Here is a 21,613-nt window from a genome sequence, read left to right on the forward strand (position 1 = left end):
TTACCAATTCAGAATGGGACTTTTATTGTCCGATAGCCTACATAAATCTAACCTTAGAAGCTACCAATCATTCAGTTTGGATTTTAACTTTTAACCCAATATACCTTCAGAAGTGATTTTCAAAATTCTCTTGGTATCTATTGTAATATCGTTCTATATATGCGGAATTGTTCATATTCAAATTTTAAGTGTGTACGTTAACTTATTTAATTAAGATTATCTATGTAATTATGTATGAATATTGTTTAGGGTTAGGAATACGGTAATATATATTTTATGTATAAAGTTATGTATAGCTTTTGTATGTTTTATATATAAGGCTAGATTTAGGGTATAAGGTTATGTATAGGATATAAGGTTATGTATAAGTTTATGTATAAGGTTATGTATAAGGTTATGTATAAGTTTATGTATAAGGTTATGTATAAGGTTATGTATAAGGTTATGTATAAGTTTATGTATAAGGTTATGTATAAGTTTATGTATAAGGTTATGTATAAGGTTATGTATAAGTTTATGTATAAGGTTATGTATAAGGTTATGTATAAGGTTATGTATAAGTTTATGTATAAGGTTATGTATAAGTTTATGTATAAGTTTATGTATAAGTTTATGTATAAGGTTATGTATAAGGTTATGTATAAGGTTATGTATAAGGTTATGTATAAGGTTATGTATAAGTTTATGTATAAGGTTATGTATAAGGTTATGTATAAGGTTATGTATAAGGTTAGTTATAGGATATAAGGTTATGTATAATGTTATTTATAAGTTTATGTATAAGGTTAGATTTAGGGTATAATGTTATGTATAGCTTATGTATAAGGTTATGTATAAGGTTAGTTATAGGATATAAGGTTATGTATAGGCTATAAGGTTATGTAAAATGTTATGTATAAGTTTATGTATAAGGTTATGTATAGGATATAAGGTTATGTATAGCCCATGTATAAGGTTGTGTTTAAGATATTAGGTTATGTATAGGTTATGTATAAGGTTATGTATAGGTTATGTATAAGGTGGAGTATAGGTTATGATCAAGGGTAGATATAGGTTACAGCTTGTTAGATACCAAGAATCAATAAAAACCTATTAATATGTTTATAATATCATTAACTTGATCTCAACTCTCCCAACTGCTCAGTTTAAACCTGAGAAACAACTCAATCCATTTCTCCTTCATAAATATTTCATGACCAGCCTGATCTTATCAGTTATTCCCATCATAACATTCAATATCAACTACCAGTTGACTCCATCACCCAGTTACATTACATCATATACACACTTATTATAGTCTGGATGATGGGGACTATCAACGGAAATAAGAGAATGACGTGTGAGGTACACGCACTATTCGGCGCCAACTATCTCCAGCAGAAATCGATGAAATAAGAAATTGGACCCGAAAATTGTCAGATTCTATTAGAATCATTGCAGGAATTCTTCTTTCTAAGTTTTCATCAGCTTTAAATCCGAGCCATGCCACAGACTCTTAATCTAGATAACCCAACTTCTGTTCTAGAGAGTCCACACGGCTAATGATGTTTAAGGGGGGATGTTATTCGATACTAATAGACTCTATGGAAGGCAACAGAAGATTATCTGGCAAAGATTTTGGTCTATTAGTTTAATTCTTAGATCTTCAGATACTGGATGGGATTTTTTCCGTTAAAACTGACTGATTTTGTTTACGATCTGAAACTCTAAAGCTAGGCACCAATACCAACTTAATGTGTAATGTGTATAGGTGAAAAACAAACGATCTGGTACTCTGTTCAAGAAGAAGTCTCTGTACCAATATCAAACAAACTGAAGACAAGAGCATTGGATTTCCAGTAGCAACAAATATTCAGAAAATTAAATAAAAACCATTGAAAAATCTCCAAACTAATTCGTTAACAAACCCTTGATGATAGACCACAAAACCACATTAAGCTTATATCTTACTTATCGCATTATTTCAATCAAAAACATCAGAATTGATCGATTTGTCCAATCCTTAATCCACAAAATATTTTAATAAGAAATGAGAATTGGAATAAGTTAGGAGATTTAAAATGGACAAATGGGTGGTCAGTGAAATGACCTCTGTATTGTTCATAGTTCTCCGTACAAAATTGGTCTGTACGAGTTGTATTGTTGTTTGGTCCCGTACAGAATTAGCCCCTACTCGTCGTATTGTGTTTGTGTATTATATTTAATAAGATTAACTTTATTTTATAATAGCTCTATCAACCGACACTCATACAATCTTCATCATAACAAATTCTCAAGCTTTTCATAATCCCCAAATCTCCCATTTTCACCCAGTTGAGAAATTGTTCACAACAAAAATACCATTGGTAAGCTTTTATTTCCAATTGAATGCGAGAAAGATTTGTTGAGTTGAGCCGAAACGCTTGGCTTCTTTCAGTCGTAATCGTTGAAATTGAATTTCGAATTATGCTAATTCTGAACGAAATGATTTGAATAAAATTTTAAATTCATTGAAAGTGTCACCAAAACTATCACTTTTATATAAAAGTGACGACATTATTATATTTTCCTGAAAAGTGTCAAAATTTTCTCGAAATTCTGTAAGAAATTATGTAAATTTTGAATTGTTTAAGGAGCTTGGGAACAATTTCGTAAAATTTCCGAATTTTTTATCTTTTATTATTAAAGATGTCACGATATTCAATAAAGTCTTTGTTTATACATTTTGATTCTTTGATTTAATAAAATCAGCAACACCAGTTATTTTGTTTTCAATTTGATTATGATCAGAAATATTAATTGTGTTTAGATAATTTTGATTGTTTGGAATATCTACTGACATGCGGATCTATTTCTAAATATTAATATCTTTTTTTAAAATGAAACTATTGAAAATATATCGAGATATGAGAAAATCCGACAATAATATCAAAAAAAAAGTTTAAATTTAATTTAGTTCAGTATCTTGTCAAACGACTCAATCTTTTTTTTGTGAAAAACGATAAAATCGAATTTGTGGTTTGTGTCACGTGACTATCATATTGTATTTAATTGTTTTACTCTCATTAACAAGGTTTTACCTAATTATATCTCCATGGACTATTTAACACGGTGACGGCTGAAACAAGACGGTAGAAGCCACTAACTGGATTACCGGCTCTCTAAACCTCATCAACTATTATCAAATTAGAGCAAATTAACAGGCAAACCGTGTCCTCAAACTCCCTGTAATCTTATTACCAATGTGCTAAGTGATTTCACTCTTTAAATTATGATCGCAAGGTTGTCGTTGATTCTCGTATAATCCGTCACATCGCTGGCTTGGGACTTCTGTTTCTGCGCTTAAGTTTGGACTACGTGCTGAGCTGTGCTAAGGGTTTTGGCTAGATTTGAATTGATAGAGGTTTTTACTGAATTGAAACAAAAAAAATGACACACAAACACATGACTTCCAAAGAAGAAAATCCTTTTCTAAATGATTGAATTTGGTATTAGAAACTGTAGGAAACAAGATAAGAACAGAAACTTCGCATTATCGTTTAGTATCCAGACGTTTTTAGCCATGCTCATTCAGTGGTCAAATGTATCGACCCCACAATGCCAATATGTCACTTGAATGACCGATAAAATTCAAAAATTCAAAAGACTCTTGACACGTTCATGACCCAACCGTGTATTACATCTGCATATAGCACCTTGATTGAAAAGATAAACAAACCGATAATATTGGAAAGAAAAGCACAAACAATCCGATAAATAGAGTAAGAAAGTGAAAACCTTGACGAAGAATAGAACATTCTGGAGAAGAATAGCGCGATCTGAAGAGAATGGTAAAATCAGACAAGATGGTGAATAGAAATTATTTTTATTACCAGCGGCCATCTTGAGACAATTGTTAGCCATGTTTGATTTCTACCGAATTTATAGCTGCACAGATGGACGAGTGTTGAAATTGTGCCGGAGGTTCACCCCGGGGACAGCTACCGTGATTCGGTTAGAAGTCTTCAACAAGACAAGTCAATCGAACACAACAATTTCCCCGAGGGGGGTAGCTGATACTGAGGTCGACTTAGTAACACGATGGCTTCCAGTTTTTCTATTCTTGTGTTAAGCGGCGATGAAAATCAAATCTTGCTGAAATTGTTTGACCAAATGTCGGAGATAATTCGATAATAAATTTATTAAATCTGTGAAAAGAGAAGCAGAAAAGAGAGAAAAACTCGGATCGTGTCAGAAATAAACCAGCCATTGACGACTAATCTGATTTTCCTACAATTTGCACCTCCTTTTCACCGTTCTGAAGAGTTCTAGTTGAAGGCGCTACATAAACAAACTAAGATCTGAACATCAACAGTTATATATTCCTGTTTAATTCATACACGTACATGTTGGAACACGTGTATTCCCTCCAACATACATCACGTATGGTTTTTACAACTAAGCTTCTGGTACGATTGTTTGTTTAAAACTACATCTGGCTCTATCAGAACAGAAACCCGAAGGGCAAAAAAACTGGTATGTTCGAAACTATGTGAAGTTCAACCAGTCACTTGCTGAAATAATGCATACATTTGTGACAGATTTGGGGGGCCGGGCATTTTTCTATAATTATCAGACACAAAGCTTATGACGAGAACCAATGGTACAATCACCCTTTTGAGAGTCTACAGTCTATATTCTTTACCTATATTTAGAATAATTTATTCACTCGTTTAAGTTGTATATACAGATAATATTCCGTGTAAAGTTAACTGTATTGCATTGTACATGTACATGAATTTAATTTAAATGAAATTTTGAAAGTGAATGGATAAAAACAAATCTGAAAAAAGTCATCTTGGATCAAAGAATCTTTTCTTTATAGTTCTGGTTCTTGTGTTAGAAGCTATTTTCTCAATTCTATCCTAGATCACACTGTTAGTTTTATGGTCGTCTACTTCTAATCGGAATGCTCAAATCTGTCAATTTCATCAGAAAGTTTATCAACATCAACATTTTCTCTCGTGATCTTGTTCTCTTTGACAGTTTCTATCTAATTCCGGGCTCGGGAGGGTTAAAGACAATAGATTATGACGGTCTCGAGGGGGTTAATACAATGGTTGATGAGTCATTTAGGGACAAAAGCGGAGTTTATCGGCTCTCATCTCCAGCGAAAACCGTTAATTCTTGTCAGCTACACGCTAACTGATCAACACTCGGGCTGCTCTGACAATTCCCCCGGGTTGCCTTGTTAACTCAATATTTCAGCCTTTATTATAACCAACAGACAAGTCATGGAATCTCTGACGGAAATTTACAGCATGGAAATGAAAATTCTCCCCTGAAGTGTCTTGTCTACATAAAAAATCTCAGAACGAAATTTAAAATTTACGCTTACATTGTAATTTTATGCAAAACATCGCGAATTAGTGTTTAACGGCCTACGAAAAACCCATAGGGCTGATGACCCTTATTTTTGATACTATTCTTCTGAATTTGAGCCTTGGTTTTTCAATTCGGCACCCCGTTTGGAGTGTCCACATATCTAATATTATTTATTTGGGGTACTTTTTAAATTCTATCTTTTAGCATTTTTTTGTAGTTTGTATGGCACAGATCAATTATCTCTATTTTTCAGAATTTACAAAATAAATCAACTTTATAAATCACTGAATTCATTGGCTAGCATGAATATAGAACGATAACATTCGATCACGCGTGTATTTAACAAACCACCAGATATCAGGTTATAGTCTAACCATCGATTTCAGATTTTACAGTCACCAAAAATTGACAATTTAATTCTGTAAACAACAAGTAAGGATGCTAAGTCAACAACGACGCATGTGTTTCTAAATCAAACCTTATTCCTTCAATAAAAAAAAGAAAAATATATGTATACTCATATCGGATCTATCGACAATTACTTTACTACATTTTATAATTTTACGATTTCTTTGAATTATGACAATCTGGTGAAAATGTTTATATATTTTAATATGCAATTCCATGGCACAGTTCTCACACGAGTCCTTAATTCTTGAGCCGAACAGTACAAATTCAAAGATAACCAATGATTTATAAAATACATCGAATATGCCATTTTGTCTCAATCTTTAGATATTTCCAAAAAAAAAAAAGAAATCATCAGAACTATTAATGTCTCGTGTACCTAAAAACCAGAGTATAATTTCCAGTAAAACATCCAGCAGCGTTCAGCCAGTCTGTCTGTCTAGTCAGTATACTATAATTAATGACAAAATGTTCCAGAAAAAATTCGTTTGATTTGAAAGTTTTGACTGCGAGAAGCCGATTTTTATCAGGGTCAAAGAAAATCCTCGTTTTCTAGAAAAAAGATTCATTATAGGAAGATATTTCACTGTAAACTATTTGTTTCCGTCTAGAAAAAGATATATAACACAATATGGGTTATTATGCTTCAATTTCCAAATAAATTGGACTTTACGCATGTCAGGTTGGCTGGCAAATCAGAAATTATAGAACCACTATTTTGTGCTTCTGCCTTTTGTATCCCAGTTTCCAAATAGAAAGCAGTATTGCCCTTTCTTTGATTCGGTTCTCTTTTCAATTCAAATAAACGTGCGTCATTTTTCTCCTTTTATTTCTAAAATATTCGACCTTGAATTGTTTTTCTCGGTGCATTTAAAAAACATATTGGTCGATGTTTCTACGACAAGTTCACGTTCACCATGAATTGCATTTTACAATTTAACTATAATTCTGTCATTCATGAATTCATAATCGTTGAAAAAAACAAGAGAAACCATATGTTACCCTTCTTACTGTTACCAGTTGATGTTAATCGATTTTTGAAAAATCAATCAAAGCTTGACAATTTTTCATGGTTATTATATTTCATGTTGTTTGTACAACGTTTCGGGAATAATACAGTTTAAATTGTGATGTTTATCTAGTGTATGTATCTGTATGTTTAAGTGATTTCTAACTAAGAGTTTTATTGAATGTCTATCTGTATAATGCCGGGATATATAACAGTCTCATTCTAGTTAATATATCGATATAATTACACTACAAATATCATACAGTACTTATTCATTGATTTTACTAAAGCTTTTGATTCGGATTCAAGTGATGAAGAATTTTGACTGAAATTATCGACACTTTAATCAATGTAATAATAACATTGCAATAATTTTTAATCAATTTTATTTTAGTATTTTTGAACATAACATATGTTTTCAAACTCTGAAATATCTGAAAATTGAATAGTGCGTTAAATGGAGTCAAATGGACTTTTACGTCCTATTGGTCTACTCGTGATTGAGATAATAAAGACGGATTCACAGCAAAATATATATATATAATATGTATATTTGAAAATATCTTTGCAAGTCTTGTGGGTTCACAGTAACAAAGTAAAATAAAACTTCAAGCGTTTATACATAAATGATTTGAAAGTTTGTTGATTTTACTAAAGACTTTGATTAAGTATTATGTTGTGCTTTAATTTTGATCATAAATTTTGACATAGAGAGATCAATTTGGGCCTTGATATTTTAAGAGGAACATCCGCAAAAAATGTGAAGGCAAAATCTCTATCAAGGTCGAAAAAATCAAACTGAGAGCAATAAAATGATGGAAACATTCGGATAACAATTATGTTAAAACATTGCTTGTAGTCGAGTTGTTTGAACTGAAACCGAAATCAAAAAGTGAAAATGATTTAATTGTGAAAATAAGAGCGACTTGGCGTATTGCAGTCGGTCTGTTTACGGTAATTACCGCCTCCAACGACCTTCACTCGTTTTTAATTCATGTAATTATAAGTCAAGCGACGAGCAGTCATTTATTTTGTCGATTTAATTTGCATTAATGAAGTTCTGTAGAAGATGTTTGGAAGTAATTTAATCAACAAGGCGGTACAAGATAATTTGACGACTGTCGTTCATTAGAATTTATGTCCTTTTCTTCAAAACGAAGGAAAGATCAAGTATTTAAGACAATTGTCGAAGTAAAGACACACGTTCTGTGGTTTTTAATAAATGAAATACAATGGAGATATAAATTGTTTTTTTTTAATAAGCTTGTCTTCTAGTCGTACTATAGTCAAGAGAATATAATAACTATTGTCTTGTAGAAATTTTATTTGTTAGTACATGTTATTTTGTCTAAAGTATTCTAATTTCAGATGGAGTGGTATTTTTAGCATTATTTATTATAAATTGTCATTAAATGTGATATACATTCTATCAGTCATGTTTCATCTTGATAATCAAGATAGGTGTATTTTAGAAAGTCGAGATGCTGAGTGAATCTAGTGTTTCATGCGTACCGGAAGTGAAGAAAGCTCTTGGATTTGTTGCAGTGTTTACAAAGGTTAAGCATCGAGTTTTGAGTAGCGCTTAAAAAGTGAAAATTTCATCTTGAGAGACATAATAAGTGTCTAATAATTTTGCTCAGGTTTTCTTCGCTCTTCTCTTCAAATATTTATTTTGAATTGAAACAAAAATATTTCGTTATATTATTTTCATTCGTCTACAGATTGATTATGAAAGTTTTGGCCAGTTAAGAAAAAGTTAATTTCCAAGAGAATTTTAATATTTAACATTACTACCTTTTCAAAAAAAGGTAACCAATTTTGATAATAACCAACAAAAATGTTACAGAAGAACAACTTCAAACGACTTCAAATCGTGGCAAATATGTCCGTATCTTTGAGGTGCTAATCCTGGGATTAGCAAGGATTAGGAGATATTTGCTGCCTTCAAGCTCCAGGATTTTCCATAGAGCTATTCAACCAACAACGCGTGCCTTCACTTAAAATACAATTCAACGACCTCATACGACTTGAGTAAATAAGTAAAAATAAATTATGAATGCGGAGGGATTAACCAAAATAAATGGTAAATGCGCGCGGATTAATATATAATTGAAGAAATGTGTTATTCGGTCTTTGAATTTTTTAAAGTACCCGAGTCACGTCTTTTGTGCAAAAATTTGTCTGAAAGCAAGATGGGGAGGTGGGAGAGGGTTTACATTTACATTTAGTCATATTCAGTAATGTTTCGTTCCGGAAAAAAATCTCGAAAAAGATGAAAGGAAACGAAATAATAAAACAAGGTGGAAAAATGTTGGCAAAGTTTCCCAGGCTGTAAAATCAACTGACAGACCAACTGTTGGACAAAATCATAAATATTTTAATACGCTATGAAGCATGGTCGTGGGTGCAAGTAACTTTACTTCTACCCTTTGATCTTACCGCCCTGCTGGGGGTCCATTTTGAACTGTTGAAGAACTAAACGCAAGTACCATAAAGATGTTTGAGTAAATTCAGACCAGGGGACATCGTAAAATAATTTTAAACGCTTTGCTTTAAACCGTGAAAACTTGCTAAGAGTAACGCAGTGGAAAATTTGTAAACATAAAAACTAAATCCTTGCTAGGGGCAGTCGTAAACTTCCTTAACAAAAAGCTTTATCACATAATATTTAAGGGAAATTATGAAACAGTTAAACTTGTTCAAATTCATAATTTCCAAAGTAACTAGTGCAGTGAGGTCCAGTTTATTTCAAACAAACAGAACTTTGTTATGGATATTAGCAAGACATCTGGAAGGGCATTGATAAACACCAGAATGGCAGTCTATGCCTAGACCAGGGTTGAGATTTTTTACGAAAGTTAAGAGAGATAAGTCACCATTTCATCAAAATATATTACAATACTAAATTATATTCTTATACCACAAAAAGAGAGTTATTTTTACTTTTAACGTCAACATTTTATTTGCCAGTGCAATAACGTGGCTCCCAATTTTAAGTAAAACATCGTAATCATCAGTATTACACTGAACACAAAACTAACACTGCATGTAATTTCTCCCTCCTTTGAAACTGTAGTCAAGTTATAAACGGGGCTTTAGTCTGTTAATTTTGACCACACGCCTGCCTTTTATCTCCGCCATGTTTACAATCTTGACGTAATTCGTGTTGAAGGTAGGCAAAGAAAAGTAAAATTCCACAGTGAAAATTAATATGTATTCAAAGAGAAGGAAAGTATGACAAGCGGAAATTGATAAGGAAAGTAGCAAGATGATAAAAATGTGAAAAATGTTGCAAGTAAAGATGATAATTATGTTTTTCTGTATGCGATATGACTGATTTTTTGTCGAGAATTTACTTATCTAATCTAAGATCAAACCAAAAATCTTTTTAAAAATGTCTTTGATATCACGAGATAGATGGTTGTATTTTCCTACTTTCTGAGATCAGATTCTAATTAATTCTCAAATCTTTTTAAAAGTGAAACTTTATGTATCTCTTTAGATAACCCAGTTCACAAGTTACTGCCCTTGACAGTGGTAATTGACTTTGGGAATAACTAATCATATATTATGAAAGCCGCACGAAAAAGTAAACCTTTCATGCATTTGGTTATTTAAGCAACTAAAAAAAAGAAAAAAAAAGAACAATTTTCGAAATGTTACGAAGGACAAAGAATTTGAGTTGAGTTATTGCCCTTGGCTTTATAAGACATTTGGAAATACTAATTAGCTTTTCAAAGAACTTCTTTAAAACAAAAAAATCATATTTTGGATATCTGAAGTTTATAATATATAACTATTCTAAAATAGACCCAATGGATATCTCAAGAACAAAGAGTTTATGATTGAGTTATTGCCCTTGAAAAGAAAATAATTTTATAATCTTTCTGAACAGTATTTTAGTATCAGCATGTATTTTTTAAAGATGTCCACAATCTTTTATCAAGTCCATAACACCGTCTTATCAACCATTATGTTGTTACTTTAATACGAAATCGTCTAAAATTACATCATTCTCAACAGTTTAGGCGTTTATATTCTACTTGGACCACGTGTGAACAGATTTATATTAGCTGATAGCTGAGTATATATCTCCCTTACCCCCAGGGCCTCTACCATACACACACGCGTGTGGTCTGCGAGCTGTACAACACGAATCGTTATCTTGCCCCAAACTAATTTTTTTTAAAATATAAGCAGTAAACTAAACAAATGTAGTCAAACATATTTTACTTTGTAGTCCAGTATGATATTTGAATGTTTTAAAAAATTTGATTTGGAGAGATACGTTAGTCAGATTTCCCTGGTGATTTGCATAACGATTTCGAAGTGTCCCCTTGCTGTCGCCAACAACAATAAGCATAAACAAATTTACTCTTTGCATATTGATTTGGAAAATACGTGTATTGTTTTCATTGTAATTACATGATATTTTGAAGGTATAGGTCGATTTTTCAAGAGATCGTAAAAGACTCGGGGTTAAAACTAAATAATCTTAAAAATATCCAAGTAAAGATTGAAGTTGAAAGTTAATTGTCTTTGAAGTAATTTTACAGACCAGTATATAATGTCATTGTTAATCCTTCTTTGATCTGAACTCTAGTTACTGGCAGTTAGAGATCTTTTGGAACATAAAGGGAAGAACACAATACAACAGTGTAAAGAACAACTCAAAGTTCAAAATCCAAAAATACACCCAATACAACCCCGAATAAGAACTCACTTAAATTGCAGAAAGTATCAGCCTAGTGCTGTTCAAAGTTCAAAGTTTAAAATTTAAAATACATCGTTCACAGATTATCCTGTGAAAAAAATGGCATTTAATGAAACTAAAGTGTTTTGTAAATTTACAGAAATTTTACTACATATTAACTAATTAATTAAGTCGTTTAATTGTTTGGGAATTTTAATTACTTCTTTTTTTACTATTTTCTGAATCAGGTGAAATTACAAATTGATTTTAAAAGATTATGTACTGCTTAAGTGCAGATCGATCCATAATTTTCAACTTCAAATTTTTGAAGTGTGCCTTTAAGAAGGCAAGTATAGAAATTTTTAAATGGTACCTTTTGTGTCAATTTTAGCCTGCAACAATGAAATGTTGTTGAAACTGTTTATTATTGAGATTTTAAAATATAATTAAAGTTTGTTTACAATTAATTATTGTATGATATTATGTTATACAATGTTTGCGAGATATAACTGAGTAATACAGTATATATATATTGTATTGTATAAGCGTTATTCTTGTATATTGTGTTGATAAGAGACGCAGAGTGCCTGGAAGTGTCAAGAATGGTAGGTGGTCGAATCTGAAGATGCTTCAAGATTCTGATAATAGCTTGTATATTTTTACGAAGGGTTTTTACATTTTGATTCTATTGATTACAATCACAATGTTTTTCCCCAGTTTGAAATGTGTGAATTTAAGATGGGGTAGAGGGGTGGGGGAAGGTGGGCTACAGTTGAATTACCCTAGTCAACGATATTCAATTGAACTTATAAGACTGCTCTTGTGTTCTAAAAGCGGCGCACATCGACATTTGAAAATCGAAAAAGGGTAGGTAATACCACTGTCTTGGCAAAATTTGTCAATACTAAAATACGTTGTTCGTCGCCATTTGATCTATTCTGGAGCAGAAATAAAGGACGTAAACATCCATCTCATACTATGTCATGGAAATGAAGAGATGAGAGAGGTAATGTATTGTTACATATCTAACAATGTCACGATGTATCATATATTTTACATTATCTTAAGAACACAGATTGTGATGTATCTGACACGATGTAAGTTGAAATTGTTTTGTTGAACTCAAGTGTTTCCCGACCCCCGGGGGTGCGATCTATATTAAAGTGGGAATAAAAGGAAGGAAGCGAATCTCTCCAGTCAGTATTGTACAAGACGGGGTGTATTGTCGGGGAGAAGAACGATTTAATTTAATCCTACTTGGAAATATAGCTTGTCATATCATCAATATTGATTGTGCTGGCAGGAGGGAAGGTGTGGTCGAAGGGGGATTTCGTATCATTTTGATCATCCCAAAGAGGAAGATTGGCCCAATAAAATTTGCTGGGATATGAATTTAACACGATAAAAATAAAGGTCAAAACGTCAATGACGTCGACGTTACATTACGTCACTTAGTTTCAAAACGTCAATGACGTCGACGTTATATTACATCACTTACGGTGTTTAAAACGTCACCACACTAACTTATCCTGTCTGTAAAGAAAACTGTAAAAAGCAATGCGAATAAACCAAAGATCTCGTCATCCTCTTTATATGCGGTTTTGTCCTAAGATGCTATGGAGTCTCTTTAACACAGAGGTCAAAGCCATTTCGATCCTGTTATTGAATTTCCATGAGAAAAACAGCGTCTTGAACATGCGATGCCAAGTGTTTGGAAACAATCCTTCGCTTGGATGGTTTTCAATGTCCAAGATGAGTGACAGTAATTTCAGAGATATTGATTCCACGACAAGCGATATGGAGGATCGCTGAATCGGGTGGTGTTCAAGTGATGCTGAGTGGTGTTTAAGTGGTTCTGGAGTGGTTGATTGGTGGTTTACATGGTCATAGATCGTCTGGCACCTCGCACCACGTGTACCACAACGTCACCAAGGCCTAGATACTATTTTTAAACGTAGGCTACTAAAACGCAGTTACAACACAGAATATAGAATTTTAGAATAAGATCTTTCTAAATTGACGAGATTTAATTGTGGACTCTCTGGAAGTTGACAATCCTCAAAATATAGTAATCCAACATCATTAACTATAGAGGGATGTATAGTTGAATAACAAAGCCGAGAGGTACATAAGGTGTTCGTAAAAGTGACAATCGATTATACCCGCCTACAATTCTCATGATATATTCAGTCAAAAAGCCGATACCTATGTTTCAGCGAGCCTTGCTCTAAAATGTGAACTTAAAAACGTTATTTCTCTTTTTGTGTTATTTTATTTTACGGCGGATATTTTACACCCGCCATCTGATTTTTACATTAAAATTTCTAACTTTCTCTCTCAATGTAAACTAAGTCTTCTCAATCTGTTTATAATAACCACTTCGAGTAGATTTTAATTTGACGATTTGTGTTCAAACATAACAATATTAAGAGTTTTTTGTGTACGTTGAATGTTTTTAGGAGAATATTTGTAGTATATTTGAGTGTTTGTTGTATTCAAGCAGGGATATGAGATGGTCGGGAAAGGAGATAATGGTATTATAATAAGCCAACAATTGTTTTACGAGTTTTAATAAATACTTGAAAAATAAATAAAAACCTTATTTTATTGTTTTTTCTAAATATACACGATAAAAAAAATTATTCGTTTTTTTGTCTTCGTTTTGTTTTATCCCAACTTCCAACTTGCCTTTCAGAAACCCAATTTCCTTTTCGATCTTAAGATAATTTGCCCTTTTTGTTTGTAAATACATTAGCGTGCTGACGTTCATTTTAATCTATATATAGATTTTAATTAATTTCGAAAATTGTTTTGTAGTTTTATGGAGTGATTTATTATTTGAATTCAAAACATAACAACATTGAAATTTTGGTATTAAACATTTCAGTTAACAAATGAAAGATATTAAAATCGCGATACGTTATGTCGGTGATCAAATACACTAGTATATATCTAAATATTGTGAATCTAATTAATTGAAAAAATACAGAAGAATTTGAATATGCTAATAATTGTTTAAATGAAAATATAAAAATTGAAAAGCAGATTTGGAATATAATAATCATTGCTCAAATGAAAAATGTAAAAATGTAAAAATTTAGAAATGTAAAACTTACCAGCAAATTTACTGTTAATATAATCTTCTTTACAAATAAATTTATTTTCGTCTAAAATATAAAGTTCCTCGCCTGTTGATAGCTGTTTTCTACACACCATACAAGCCTAAAACAGACAGAACCATAAATCATAATATATAATATACATGGTAATATATAGGTAATATTCTAATTATATTACGGTTAGAAATAATAATTATTTTTAATTAAATATATTTGTACCGAACAAATTATATCAAAAATGAATTATGAATAAATAATCATCAAAATATTACACAGAAATATTATATCACGAAATAGACTTTAAATATAGTATAGGAACAGTTCGCATTGTTAAATGTAGAACATCACAATTCACATTTAAGATGAGAATATATGGTAGATATAAAGACATTGAAGCAAATTGTTTGATTGGATTTTAGAATTCATACGTGTACAGACGAAGTAGAGATCATGTAATTCCTTTCTTGTTCTTAATCATTACAAGTTTTTATTGTATCGTAGCATTATTTTGATTTCTTTCTTTGTATTTTAATTTTTACATTCTGAATATATTATGTATTATATACAGAAGAATACTTGTATCGTACCACTGTTTTATAAGTGAGTTAATGTATATCAAATGTACAAATTTTGAATATTTTCAAAATATAAATAGAACAGAATTTCAGATAATAATGACTTTAAATTATATATTACTTTTTACCCTACAATATGTACATTTTGTATAGATGTAATTATATATTTGTATCAAATTCGTATTACAAAATACAATGTAATTGAAATAATCTCAATGTAATAACACGTACATTATTACAAATATTACAAAGTTGATTTTTTATTATTTTCTGTTTTGATAAAAAAAGAAATAATATAATCGATAAAAATCAAGATATTGCAATAATAAAAAAATAATATTTGAAAAGAAAAACATGGATTAGTCCAATTATGACTTTCAATGTTATCTTGATCGTTATCTTTTACATTTAAAAATCAAAACATTTAAATAATAAATATATTACAAGAGGAAAAAACAATAATAATTGATTTTATTATTAAATTTAGTGTAGTTGAGCGGAACGGTATAAAGTTAGAGTACCCAGATTTCAGTTAGATATTCGGATACAAATTCTGAAACATTGCATAGTTTTGTAATTTTTTTTAACGAAACATGAAACGAAATTTAACAGAGTGTAACGTCCAGTATGTTTTAATGAAGACGGTGTGACAAGGCTTGAAGTAAAATAAAACGAATGTAATTTTACGTTTTGCTTTTCTGCATCTGTTGGACTTATGTAGGTGGCTTAACGAAACACGAAACAAAATGAAATAGAGTTTTACGTCCCACTTTTCTGCAAGATTCATGGCTACTATTATAGACAGTTTGACGAAACTTGATTAAGTTTAAGAAAGAAACCTGCTTCGTGAAAGAATAGGGATATTTGACAATGTAAAGTAGAGGATTGTAATTATTTAATTTAATTGTACGTGAGGTTATTTGGCTGTAATCTGGGAGACCTTGGCCTTGTCTAACTTCAGGTAAATATAGGTAGAATAGAAACCACAATCAACTTAACGAAAACATATGGTGGCTGGATCTGTGAGAAGGTTTTTCTTTTGCTGTTAATGCGTTCAAATGAGTAGTACATTAACACGATGTATATTTTTGTCCATTTCAAAACTTTTGGACTCGACAGGCATTATCATGATAAGCACTTATTGCAAGACAAATTTAATAACTCCTTCTCTTTTCGTGATGCTAACAATATTATAATATTCATTTTTAGAATAGTTTATAATATAAAAGTCTTTTAGTTGTGGTCAAAAGTAGAGCGATATCGCGATGCTGTAGTGTTAAATCGGATTGTGAAACATAATCCCATAAAAGCACTGGTCAAGGTATCAAAGTAAAGATTTATGTTAAAACAAAGTACAAGTTAAAGGTTAAGAAGTGTTAAATATCAATAATAATTGTTAAACGTGATTTTGTGGAATTGCTGAAATCATCAGACTAAACCTGCATTTGATACGTAAATAAACATCTGAACCTTCCATCAATTAATTTTGAAGAAATACTATAGGCTACGTAACTAAACATATTTTTGCGAGAATCCAACTTGAATACTGACTATTGGTAAAGTTATATTCAAGAATATTGAAATAAAACTCAGTTAATATTTTATAGGACCTATTACAGCATCACTGCACATAGAAAATAAAACAAAGAATCTATAACATCTAACCATTAAACTACGATCACTCAAGTGAAACTGTCGACAGATTTTTTACATATCAAAATCAGATAAAATATAATTCAGAAAAAAAAATTCTTTCGGGTGAATGGTTTCCAAAAGATTTTTGAACATTTCAAGCCGAAACAAGAATATTCGCTTCAGCAAATTTTACGTCGAGATATTTTTGACTGGCGATTAGGGTTTACAAATCATTAATCTTGTGAAATTCGGAGCAATAAAAGGATGACTTGAGATAGCATGATTCAACAAGTATTATATAAACTAGACAACAAATTTTTTATAGTTTATCACATGTATGAAATGTATGGGATGATAGGTTTAATAAAAAAGGATAATTTTTAAAAATAATTCAATTGAAACACCCTGAATAACCTTAATGCTAGACAAGTTTTTTAAAATCGTCTCTTGTTGTGAAGTTGTCGGATTGAATTTGAGAACTATGCCTACATTTTGAATCATTCTACGGAGTGAATGTGAATTAGGACGTCAAGTTTTCAAGATATTTCTGATGTCGTTTCGCGGATTTTTGGCTTTATTACAATATTGCAGTCGTTTAGAATAATCAGACGTAGACTGGAAATTCGGTTTGAAATATTGAATCCGAATTTAAACCAAAAATAATTTTTAAAATGTTAGTGGTCCTACATAGAACTATGTTTTGTCATATTTTCGCTATGCCACAATATATGTTTTATGGATTTGCTCTTGTTGATAAGATATACAGGTAATCAGTATTATTTATACAAGGTTGTGATGTTTCTGTGATTAAATCACGAATTTATAACATTTCTTTGAAGTTTAAGATTTGTCGATAAGTTATTCATCATTATTCATATACTATAATATGAATTCATTTATACATAACGATATTATGAATATTACCGAGAAACACTGTAAAACGTTGTGACATTATATCGATACATTGTTGTAATAATCTGAAACCCTGAAATCTTAAAGATGTTAAGATTTGAATGCCGACTTTTGGAAGCACTGGAACTGGCTGAAAGTAACGAGTTACTATCCTCCACAAGGTACTGGCACAGGTTAAAGCAGTGTTCACTCAAATTACCGTCAATTTACATTGATCCCACTCTGCGATTGAGTTTGTCAACTCAGCATCCTTAACGCAGAGGCCTGGTATGTAGTAGATATGTTGTAGGCGTATTATGTATTTTTGATTTATCATGTATAAAATCAACAGAATCTACATACATCTGTTTATCATATTAACAGAATATCTGTTTTATGTTTTTACAAAATGAAATAAACGGAGTTTTACTTCTTACTTTACAACACATTATTGCTTAAATATGTTTGCATTAAATTTCAAATTCATTGTCTGTTCATTTTTCAATGAGTTTTACGTCCTGCTTGCTTCGGATTATTGCTTTATACTTTGGGACCGAATTCCACATTTTTTATTCTGTTCATATTTCAAGATAACGGGAGTTTTACGTCCTATATTTGTTGGTGATAAAAGTTTAGACCATAGTCTGTTCTGTTAATTTTACAGAGAAATCTAACAATATTATAATATGGTAATTAATATGTATCATGGATTCATGAATACATTGTTATTAATTAGATCAACTGATGTATTGATATATTGTTGCTCGTGGTTTTATCTTCAATGTTTATCGGATGTACTTGTTATATTTACACATAACTCGATTTGATATGCTCTTCAGAATATTATCCGACGAATCTCCGATAATTTTTTTACAAATCGAATTGAGATTGAAGAGGTATAAAGAATGAAATTTGTAACAAACGGTAGTTTACCTGAACATCCGTAAAATTAATGATTTGTAATATGAAATCAAATTAAGCTTATTCCGATTAAAAATTGATTGCTGATTTTATCATTTTAGCAATCCTTTTTATACCTTGAATATTAAAACCTTTTTATTGAGAGTTTTTAAATTGAAGACGTTATTATCCGAACGTCATTATTCAGTTACTGCATGAATATCATTGCGTTATTATTCAAAACGTCATTATTCGTATTGTTATGCAAACAATATAATGAATACCCATTTCTCTATCATTTTATGCGTTTTTATTCAATAAACAAATACAGATTATTCGGTGTTTTTCATTATGAATAAGTGATGAAATGTTATGATAATAGATCAATTATGTACATCATTGTTAAAACATTGTATTAATATAGCTCGTTTCTTATCATAAGCGCATGGATACAATTCGTTATTATTCAATAAATGAATGAATTAAATAAGATTGAATATGTCTTATCAAATATATATGCAGCATTATTCTAATAATACTAATACTAATAATACTTCTCCTGGGTTTTATTGTACACAACGTTTCAACAATTTACATTGTAATCATCATGAAAATAAACATTTCTGATTACTGGCTCTTAATTATACTCATTAAATAAATAAAATCTTATAAACTTGACGATTGATAATAAATGAACAGGCACCATTATCATATGCATAAATAAATGAATATAGACTGAATAAATGAAATGAATAAAATTCAATATTATTGAATAGTGATGAATTTGATCAGATAACAAACAATGTTTTATCCTAAACAAAGCTAACATTGTTTGTTATTTAATATCGCGATATGTTTAAATGTTATTCGAGACAAGACAAAAATTCGTCGCCTTGAATCAAAATTTGCATAATTATCACCCGATACCATCGAAATTTTTAACTCGGTTTGTCAGATATAGGCTGGGAGTAATGGGTTCGAATTTTTTTTTTTAATCAACCGGATAAATCTTGGTAAAACAGTGGAGGTTAGAATTTATAATATATAATTTTGTGAAAATATAAAAGGTTTGGTAGACTTAATATTCTTAATCTTTACAATATTAGACATACCAAAATACTGTGAGGATAACATTCTGAAAAGTAGATAGCTCCATCCTTTGGACTTAATCTTTAGTTTCTGTCTTTTCACCAGACTTTTTGAATGTTTCTATTAAGGAATCCGCAGACCACCTATACATGATACCATAGTACCGTATGAAATATTTTATTATTTGAAAGAAAACTGTCGACACCTTCTGAATATTCCGGATGGTAAACTTATTCTATCATAAACTAAACTTCACTCTTCTTAACTTTCTGCTGTAGTTTTTTCTTTGAAAATTCATTTCCTCAAATCATGCATTGGCTTTCCTTAGCACTTTTCTTTTCAATATTTCAGATGAATTCTGTAAATAACGGTTCCTATGTCGCAAAGATCAGCCAATATAAAAGTTATTCCGGTTATTATAAAAGTGGTTCTTATCGTATAGATTAGAAAGCGATAGCTTTGCTTACCCACTTAAGGCTGCCCAAGTCAAAAATAAATTCAAACCCTCTCTATAGTTCCTGAATCTCTTAATTCCGTTGTATTTCCACTGACTGCATGTTATCAACTATTACAAATTTTCTAGGTCTGTTAATACAATTAAACGATTATTATCTTAAAATATACCCTGAACGATTCTCTTTAAAACCCGTTATAATATTTTTTATATTTTTTAAAGTTTTAATATTTTTTGTTGGTTTCTAGAACGTTTTGTTTGTAGTAAGTGTTATAACGATATAGATCTTTTTTTATAGAAGCACTGGCCTAGGCTGTATTTCCTGAGTAGCTTATGCTTTTTTGTTTGTATAATAATATTAAAAGTTGCATATGAATACTTGGATTCTTTTAGATAAACGTTGTGTATTTTAAAAAGAAATGTAATATATCGAAACGTTGTGTTTATACGTTGAAAATAATATCAAAGAGTATATGAGATGAATTTATTGTATGTACATGTATATTGAATCAAGTTATATCCCGGAGAATTGATGTAAATATTAATTCTGAATCGTAAAACGAGTTAAGAATTAAAAAAAAATCGCATAGAATAAAACAATTGAGAACTCAAGATGAGAGAACCACCAAGTGACAACTTACCTGAAAAAATCGAGTCGACAATATAATTTTCCCTCTCGATAAAAACACTTTTCCGTCAAATTATTTTTACAGTCAAAGCACTGGACACACTTGGCATGCCAGGCACGATCTAAAACATTGAGAAGAAACCTGTCGGATATAGGGCGTTCACATCCAGCACAGTGAACCATCTCTTCTTGGCCCAGCTCCTTCTTCACAACACAGGAGTCGTATTGGTGGGGTGGTGGTCGGGCGAAAGACCCGAGGGTCAAATTCTCGTGAACTGGTATGATGCCTGTTTAAGGTACGAACTAAGAAAAATAGTCGATGTCACATCGACACCGTTCAGCATGTACGTTACGGAAACGTGTACGATAACGTTCAGTTCCTTGCGTGGTCGGATATAACGTCACGTTCCTAAAACGTTGTGAAATTCGCGTTATTTAAACGCGTTATAACGTCGTGAAGGTTTTAAAACACACTGTTAAGAATCCTGAGTCGTCATTAAAATTTCTGGTCCGATGACAAAATCCTTGAAAATAACAAAATCCGTATTTCACGTTGTCAAATCCGAATCCTTCCGTTTATTTAATATCGAAGACACCAAGTTTCACTCAGTCCTAACTATCATAGTTGAGAGTAAACAGTACTGTGTGCACACATGTTGACTTGGAAGTGTATAGACGAAACTGTGGGCGGGGCTTATCGTTCTAGTCGAGTGACAACTTCAGATTGAAGTAGTAGGCGGAGCGAAGATCTGTCAATCTCGTGTATTACCATGGCGATATGTCAATCCTATTGTAACAATGAAGGAGAATTTTCATGTAAACCAGGCGATTTCGACTCAATAAAAATGTTTTAGTCAGTTAAGAAACAC

General features: G+C 31.2%; 1 protein-coding gene across 1 annotated transcript in view; it reads right to left on the reverse strand.

The window, feature by feature from the left end:
• The window catches only part of LOTGIDRAFT_200317 (hypothetical protein), a gene marked incomplete at its 3' end in the record, with an annotated part of 40,544 nt that extends 19,181 nt beyond the window's left edge, over positions 1-21,363 (reverse strand). Inside the window, exons 1-3 of the mRNA XM_009049561.1 lie at positions 20,758-21,363; positions 15,736-15,802; positions 14,570-14,675 (exon numbers count right to left, since the gene is read on the reverse strand). Of these exons, the coding sequence (XP_009047809.1) occupies positions 14,570-14,675; positions 15,736-15,802; positions 20,758-20,927 (343 nt within the window). The remainder of the gene's footprint in view (positions 1-14,569; positions 14,676-15,735; positions 15,803-20,757) is intronic.
• Positions 21,364-21,613: the final 250 nt, after the last annotated feature.

This window comes from Lottia gigantea (assembly GCF_000327385.1).
Source record: "Lottia gigantea unplaced genomic scaffold LOTGIsca_139, whole genome shotgun sequence".
NCBI classification, from domain to species: domain Eukaryota; kingdom Metazoa; phylum Mollusca; class Gastropoda; family Lottiidae; genus Lottia; species Lottia gigantea.